Below are 9098 nucleotides of genomic sequence, written 5' to 3'. Positions count from 1 at the left end.
TCATCGTACTTTCCAAATCTACCTGACACCCCTTTTGCACTTGCCAGAAGCCCATTCATAGTCAAAGTTGAAGATGTTTCTGAGACAGCACAAGAGGAGTTCGTTGAACTTATTATACAGTGATGCAGCGAGAACTGATTTCTCTACATTGCCAGTTACAAAATTCTGGATCAAGTGTTTGCAGTCATATCCTGTTCTGTCTGAGACTGTGTTGCACCTTCTTCCATTTCCAACAACATATCTTTGTGAAACAGGGTTTTCCAGCTTGTTGGTTATCAAGTCTAAATACAGAAGTAGACTTGTTGTGGAAGATGATCTTCGTTGTGCCTCTTGCAAAGACTGCCCCGAGAATTTCTGATCTGGTGAGAAAGAAGTAATCTCAACCTTCACATTGACGTTGGCTTTTTACGCTTACTGTCGCAAAATGTAGCAATGTAGTTTACTGTTGTTATGTTAAGACTGTTACCCATGCTACACCATGCTTCAAGACAAAATTTCATTTATTTGTAATTAGAAATAAATATTTCACAATATATAATTACATATTGTTTTTGTGATTAATCACTATGCTTTAATTATGTTCAATTTGTAACAATGAAAATACATCCTACATATCAGATATTTACATTATGATTCATAACAGTAGCAAAATTACAGTTACAGAATAGCAACGAAAATAATTTTATGATTGGGGGTCACCACAACATGAGGAACTGTATTAAGGGGTCGCAGCATTAGGAAGATTGAGACCCACTGTTCTACAGCATAGCACCTTACACAGAATCATGCCAAAAAGTATTTGCTGAATAAATATATTATTTCACTGTAACCAACAGCCCTTTGGTTCCCAGGGATTTACTCTTAACTTCTTTAGGAACTTTTGTAAACTCTCTATTAATCATTGGTACATTTTGAGAAAAAATTAATTTTGTCATGACAATGCCACTATTGGGCCTAAGGAGACTAATAAAGAAAAAGTATTGTAACAGAGGACAATAATAAAAACTGACCAAGTGACATGCTTTGGATTCAGCAAAGAAAAACTTTTTTCTACATGCCTTTCGTTTGTTATTGTTCCAAATCCATTCTGTTCCTAATGGTGACTCTCGAAAGTGCCAAACTGAACTGTGAAGTAAGCATTTGTAGATAACAATGGATCTAAAATCTGTTTTACTGAAGAAAAGAAGCATGTAAAACATAGTACATTAAAATGTGATTAAATATCTTATTCAGTTAGTTAAAATGAGAAATTGTCCTTAAGGAGTGTCACCTCATTGTATGCAGGTGGAGTTTTCTCTGGATACCATTCCCACAGGCCCTGAGAAGGGAATCTCCACTGGAGAATGTCTTGCCCACCGTGCTTTGGCACAGCTCCAGCCTGTCCTTCAGCAGAATGCGTGCCTTGTCCTTGTTAAAGGAGGCCTCATTTGCTTTCATGGCTTTAAAAGTCTTTCTGGTCATTTTGAAATAATTAAATTATAAATGGCATACTGTCATTATAAAGAGAGTGCTCCAAGGCCAAGAGGCAAGTGCTAAAAACTTAATATTTAATTTATATAGACGTATTATTTACTTCTTAAATAGATATTGATCAACACATTAAAATTGCAGTATTTTCCCATTCAAGAATATACCTTACTTAACTATAAAAGCTAAGGTTTTTCAGTATAATACCAAATATTTGGGGTTTTTTTGTAAGGTAAACTTGTTTGGTATACTTGAGAAGTATGACATATAATCTAGTCAGTTGTCAAGTGGTTTTATGCTTGAGGCCCACATTAAGGATTTCTTTTTTATTAGAGGTTAGTTGTCCCTTGCTCAGTACTTGGGGGTGGGGGCTGGGATGCTGTGGGGAGGGATAGAGGAGAGATGCAAAACGTAACTAATTGGTAGAGCAGTTGGACAGATTTTTAAAGTGTGAGATTTTTTTTTTCTCTATTGATATAAAACTTGGTATCAGGACTTTATAAAGACATTTAGTTTTTTGTTTTCATATCAAAATCTCAAGGAAATTGATTGACAGACGAAGCAGTAAGCTTGGGCACAGAAGAAATTTAAGAAAATGTTATTCCATATTAGCATTTTCTGCTGAACTTGAGGAATAAATACTTTTTTGTGATATGTGGGTTTTGTGTTTTTATGAACTGTTTAGGGAAGCTTTTCTGCTGAAATGGCTGAATATACGTTTCAAAGATTTAAACCCTTCCTTATATTAATGTTCCACCTCATTAACTTCATTGTTAGGGCTTTTACACTTCAGTGATTTAAATAAAATGATCTAAATGTAGTTCTTTGTCCTCTCTTTCCGTCTGTCTTCCTTTTGAGGTCTAGATGGTTATGTGTGTTTTCATTTAGATTCTATTGTTAATTCTGTTAAGCTCAAAATGATGATGAAGGGAAGCTATTGTATAACTAAACATCTTACCGCTGCTGAAGCCCTGACAGATAAGGAAATGTGTTTGTAAAGATAATAATCTGGTCACTTCTTCAACTGGTGTTTGATCATTTGTACCTTCAAGTGGTCTTCAGAGACCAGGACTTACTTCATAGCTGTAAAACTCCATTTTATTGTGAAGTTCAGATTGGTGATTACAGTTGACCCTTGAACAACATGGCGGGTAGGGGCACCAAACCCCGCTCAGTCAAAAATCCACGTATAACTTTTGACTCCCCCAAAGCTTAGCTACTAATAGCCTATTGTTGACTGGAAGCCTTACCGATAACATAAATGGCCAATTAACATATTTTAAGTGTTATATGTATTATATGCTATATTTTTACAATAAAGTAAGCTAGGGAAAAGAAAATGTTACTGAGAAAAGTATAAGGTAGAGAAAATACATTTGAAATGCTGTATGTATCTATATCTAGAAAAAAGTCCTCATGTGAGTGGACCTGCACAGTTCAAGACCATGTTGTCCTAGGTTCAAATGTAGATATAAGCTTTCATGTATATCCTCTGGTATTTATAGCCCTGGAACCCAAATAAGAGAGAACTTTGCTTAAAAGCAAGCTATGTTTGTCCTTAAAAATGTTTTCTAAGCATTTTCAGGAAAAGTAGGAATTATGCCATGAATTTCCAAGCAAAGTCACCTTTGCAAATATTTGTAACTGCTTGAAAATGGTAGACATATTTAGGCAGTAAGGTTTTTTTCTACATAATTTACTGCCAGATGTGAGTACTCCTTAGCAGTATATATCCCAAATGCATGTTATATGTCTTTGTTAAAAATGTAGAGAAAAATAAGTTAGTTTAAGAGTTCACCGGAATGAAGCTGTCATGTTGTCAGACATTTTGCATTAAAAAAATAGTTGATTACTAAGATATATTGGTAAATGATTTTATGAAGATTACTCTATATTTGACCATTTAAACAATAAATTTCATTTTACATAAGTTTAAGCATCGACTTGAGATACTGATGTTCATTTCTTACCATTTGTTTTATTTTCCAGCTCACCAGCGACTAGAACCAGCAACTCTGTCAGGGATTGTGGCGTTTATCCTTAGTCTTTTATGTGGAGCTCTCAATTTAATTCGAGGCTTTCATGCCATAGAAAGTCTCCTGCAGGTACTGTGCTATTTTTGCAATTTCAGGTGACTGTGTCTATTGATTCTGCTTGATACAGAATTGATTTGAATCGATTTGGGTATTAGTACAACTTACAACGTATGCTCGGATTCTGTATTCTTTATACCTGCCTTAGTTTCCCCTTTCCCCTTCCTTGAAAAACACTGATTTCAAAAAAAAAAAAAAGAAAAAAAAGACTCTACTGATTTCTAGTTTTAGTCTTTGGCTTCTTTGACTCAATTAGCACGTATGTATTTATTATCCACTCTGCAGGAGGCACTGTTTATGGGTACTCTGGGACACTAAGATATGTGTGACATGGGGCTGCAGTCTCAGAGCCAAGAGTTGAATCAGGGAGGCAAAGAAGCCCATGAAAAATTGCTAAGTATGCAGAATGCAGAAGAGAAATGGTCAGTGTGAGTCAGGAGGAGAAGGAGGCTATGTGGAGTTGGGGTGAGCTGGACTTGGAAGGATCTGAGAAGACAGAGGAGTGGAAGGAAGGAGAGAGCATTTATGGGCAGGTTTTTGTCCCGTCTCTGTGTATCCCTACTTAGTTTGCCCTGTTTCCTTTTTGGTTGGTGCCTACCTCTGAAACCACTAATTTCTTCAGATATCGCCAACTATTTTGTTTTCCAGTGGAGTTTCTTCCAGAGACTGTTGCTATCAAAATATATTAAAATTTTCTCTTATTTTTGTAAATTTTTTGAAACTTAAAGGTTAGCACATTTCAGACTGTACAGCTTTTCTTTCCCTTGTTTCTGTTCACTTTCTCTGAAGACTTTTGACACTTCCACATTGTAAATTAGTTCTCTTTTGTTGGGTCAGCATTAAACTCATAAAAAACCACTCAACACACTTTATATATTCTCTTGTAAAATTGCTGTTAGTTTGGGGAACACTCAGAGAGCACTATTCTGAGTACCTTCTGAATGTCCTCATGAATGTAGGAAGCCAATAGCTGAGGATATCACAGGTTCCAGGAGGCTGAGCTGCCCCTCAGTGGAGGGTGGGCAGGAGCATCTCAGGGCTTCCCAATTCCTCTTCCAAACATCCTGGGCCCGCAGGTAAAGCCCCTCTTCCCTTTCAGGCACAGGGCCGCTGGCTGTTGTCCCTTGGTGTTCTTGCCCTTGTTACCAAGCCAGGTCAGCTTTATTCCAGCAGGAGTTCAATTTGAAGCTGGTTAGTCAACCTGCCAAAAAGAAACAAAGGCAATTGGAGACTGCTGACTGAAAAGGCTAATAAATAAGATACTCTTTTGTTTTTTTGGTTTTTTTTTTTTAGCTTGATGTAGTGGAAAGAACAGTAGTATTAGGTGTGTGAAGAGTTGATTTTTGTTCATGTAAGAAAAAGAGAGAGGGTTGGCTGTAGCTCAGGTACTGATTAACTCTGTGACATTGAATAGCTCACCTTACTTTCTGATCCTCAGTTTCATTGCTCATCAAATGAAGGTTAAGGGGTGAATATGATGAGTATTTCTCAAAATATGGTACACATTTACCACTGGTTATACAATAGATGACTAGATAGAGGGTTGAAGATTTTTAATTTTAAGAATTACATATTTGATGTATATTAATATGTTTGGTAAGGGATATAAAACTTTCCTTTTAAAGTAAATTAATTTTAGTAAAAAGTCAACTTTATGAAATTTATTACATAAATAATGGTGTAATTAGTATTCAGAATTGGCAAAAATTGTGAAAGAGGCACTCTAAGGTTAAAATTCTCTGCTCAAAAAAATTATCTGGTTGTTTGAAAGTAGCAAATTTATAAATAGGGGGAGGGAGCAGACCTGGGTAGAGAAAAGCTTCTATGCCACAGAGCCTTACCGCCCCTGACTCAGTAGGCAATGCATAAGCTGTAGAGCCTGAGGCTTAGATCACATTACTTTTAAGTTAAAAATCAGTCAGTGCTGTCCTATATCACAAAACATGTTAAAGGAAATAATTTCTGTTGGCACTCAGATATCCTATTTCTCCTCTTTCTGGACTGATTGTTTCCTTAGATAGGAAAATAGTATAAACTACAGCCCTTCATGCTTTTGAGCTACTACACCTGTCCAGTGCCTGCCTTGATTCCTAAGAGTTTCATGTTCTCCCTCTGATCAATAATGTCTTTGCCTTATCACAGTTGTTTTTTAGGTTTCAGACAATACAGGGATACTTTGTTTTATTACAGTCCACAAATGTGTTTTTTACAAATTGAAGGCAATACCCTCCACCAGCAAAAAGATTACAACTTGTTTTATTATGATAATTTGTTATGGTGGTCTGGAACGACACCCACAATATCTTCCAGGTATGCTTGTACTCTGGTTAAAGTAATTACTACTTTATGTAACTGACTGAAAGCTCTGAGATTTCTCAGACATTACATGCCAATATCTCTCATGAACATAGATCCAAAAATCCCCAACAAAATATTAGCAAATGAAATCCAATGATGTATAAAAAGAATTATACGCCACAACCAAGTGGGATATACTGTAGATATGCAAGGCTGGTTCAACATTTGAAAATCAATGCAATCCATCACATCAACAGGCTAAAGAAGAAAAATCATGATCATATTAGTAGATGTAGAAAAATCATTTGAAAAAATCCAGCACCCATTCATGAACTCATAGGAAACTAGGAATAAAGGGGAAGGAACTTCCTCAACTTGGTAAAGAAATTCTACAGAAACCCTACAGCTAACATCATATTTGATGAGAAGCTAGATGCTTTCTCCACAAGATCAGGCACAAGACAAAGATGTCACCTCTCACCATTCCTATTCAACATTGTATTGGAAGACCTAGCTAACGCAATAAGACAAGAAAAGAAAGCAAAAGATACAGAGATTGGGAAGGAAGAAATGCAACTGTCTTTATTCACAGATGATATGATTGTCTGTAGAAAATCCCAAAGACTCAACTTCTGGAACTCATTAGTGATTAGCAAGGTCACAGGATCCAAAGTTAATACATAAAAGTCAGTTGCTTTCCTATATATCAGCAAGGAACAATTGAAATTTGAAATTAAAATAATATCTATATTGGCACCCCCAAAATCGAGGTACTTAAGAATAACCTAACAAAATATATACAAGATCTATATGAGGAAAACTATAGAACTCTGATAAAGAAATCAAAGGAGGTCTAAATAAAAGGAGAGATATTCCATGTTCATGATTAGGGTCAATATTGTTAACATGTTGGTTCTTCCCAACTTGATATATAGATTCAACACAATCCCAATAAAAATCCCAGCAAGTAATTTTGTGGATATTGACACAGTGATTTTAAAGTATATCTGGAGAGGCAAAAGACCCACAATAGCCAATGCAACACAGAAGAAAAAGAAAGAGGACCCACTACCCAACTTCCAGACTTATTATTAAGCTGTAATAATTAAGACAGTATGGTATTGGCAAAACAATAGACAAATAGATCAGTGGAACAGAGTAGAGAGCCCTCACAAATATAGTCAACTGATCTTTGACAAAGGAGCAAAAACAATTCAGTGGAGAAAGGATATTCTTTTCAACAAACAGTGTTGGAACAGCTGGACATTCACATACAAAAAAATGAACCTAGACACAGATCTTACACCTTTGACAAAAAAATTAACTCAAAATGGATCACAGACCTAAATGTAAGATATAAAACTATAAAACTTGGGCCGGCCGAGTGGCGCGATGGTTAAGAACTCGCTTGGGATGCCAGAGGGCCCCGGTTCGGATCCCACATATGAGGGCCAGTGACACTGCCCTCCGCAGCTAAGATGCTGAACAACAGCTCAACCTGGAGCTGGGCTGCCGTGAGTCGCCGGTGACGGCGTGGGCTGCAGTCCCTGTGGCAGTGGATTGCCATGGGCTACCGTGTGTGGCCAGCAGCCAGCGTGAGCGGCCAGCAGCCGCAGTGAGCGGCCGTCCAGAAGCCGGTGACTGATCTGCCTCGCCAGAGAAGAGCGCAATGATGGTGCCAACTTGGGCCAGTGAAGCAATGTCCTCCACAACTAGACTGAAGAACAAAACAACAGCAACTTGTCTGTTCCCCTTCCTCCCAATTCCCCAGCGCTGTTATCCCCCAATTCCCCAATAAAAATCTTAAAAAAAAAAATAGGACAAAATAACCTTTGGACTGGGACAAAAGCAACCTTGTGTCTCAAAAAACTGTTCACAAGGATAACGAGAAAATTAAAAAAAACAAAAACAAACTATAAAACTTATAAAAGATAACAGGAGAACACCAAGGTGACCTTGGGTTTGTTGATGGATTTTTAGATACAGCACCAAAAGCATGATCCATGAAAGGACAAATTGGTAAGTTAGACTTAATTTAAAAATCCTGCTCTGTGAAGGATGTTAAGAGAATGAAAAGATAAGCCACAGATTAGGAGAAAACATTTGCAGAATATGTCTGACAAAGAGATTGTATCCAAAACATACAAAGAACTCTCAAAAAACACAAAAACAAACAACCCAATTAAAAAATGGGCAAAAGAACTGAACAGACACCTCACCAAACAAGACATGCAGGTGGCAAGCATATGAAAAGATGCTCAACATCATGTATCATTAAGGAAGTGCAATTAAAATAATAAAATATCTCTAAACATATATTAGAATGGAAAAATCCAAAAAACTGACAATACCAAATACTGATAAGGATATGGAACAATAGGAACTCTTCGTTCATTGCTGGTGGGAATGCATAATGGTGCAGTCACTTTAAAAGACAGTTTCGCTGTTTCTCACAAAGCTAAACATGACTTTAACATATGATCCAGCAATCATGCTCCTAGGTATATTTACCCAAATGAGTAGAAAAACTTATGTCCACACAGAAACCTGTACATGAATGTTTATCTCATCTTTATTCATAATTTCAGAAAACTGGAAGCAACTAAGATGTCCTTCAAACGGTGAATGGATAAACTGTGGTAGTCTGTACAATGGAATATTATTCAGTAATGAAAAGAAATGAGCTATCAAACCACAAAAAGACATGGCTAAACATTAAATTCGTATTGCTTAATGAAAAAACTACATACTATATGATTCCAACTATATAACATTCTAGATTAGGCAAAATTGTAGTGACAGTAAGTAAAAAGATTAGCGGTTGCCAGGGATTTGGAGGGAGGAGGAAGGGATAAATCATTAGTTGGAGCATGGGATTTTTAGGACAGTGAAATTATTTGATATGTTACTGTAATGGTTGTTAAGTCGTTACACATTTCTCAAAACCTATAGAATGTACAATACAAAGAGTGAACGCTAACATAAACGATGGGCTTTAGTTAATAATAATGTGTCACTATTGGCTCATCAGTTGTAACAAATGTACCACATTAATGCAAGATGTTAATGACAGAGGAAACTGAGCAGGGGAAAGAGCCAGTAATATGGGCACTCAGTATTGCTTAGTTTTCTGTAAACCTAAAACTGCTCTAAAGATTAAAGTCTGTTAATTTAAACACACACACACACACACACACACACACACACACACACACACACACACACACACACACACACACA

At 36.7% G+C, this 9098-nt stretch overlaps 1 protein-coding gene across 2 annotated transcripts in view; it reads left to right on the top strand.

Moving 5' to 3' along the window:
- Positions 1–9098, top strand: part of SEC22A (SEC22 homolog A, vesicle trafficking protein) — a 68324-nt gene that overhangs the window by 33578 nt on the left and 25648 nt on the right. For both annotated transcript variants that reach the window (XM_019652563.1, XM_019652573.1), the window contains exon 5: positions 3457–3572. In XM_019652563.1, coding sequence (XP_019508108.1) covers positions 3457–3572 — 116 coding nt within the window. The remainder of the gene's footprint in view (positions 1–3456; positions 3573–9098) is intronic.

This window comes from Hipposideros armiger, unplaced genomic scaffold (genome assembly GCF_001890085.2).
Source record: "Hipposideros armiger isolate ML-2016 unplaced genomic scaffold, ASM189008v1 scaffold_8, whole genome shotgun sequence".
In the NCBI taxonomy this organism is placed as follows: Eukaryota; Metazoa; Chordata; class Mammalia; order Chiroptera; family Hipposideridae; genus Hipposideros; species Hipposideros armiger.
This window is presented reverse-complemented; position numbering and strand designations above follow the sequence as displayed.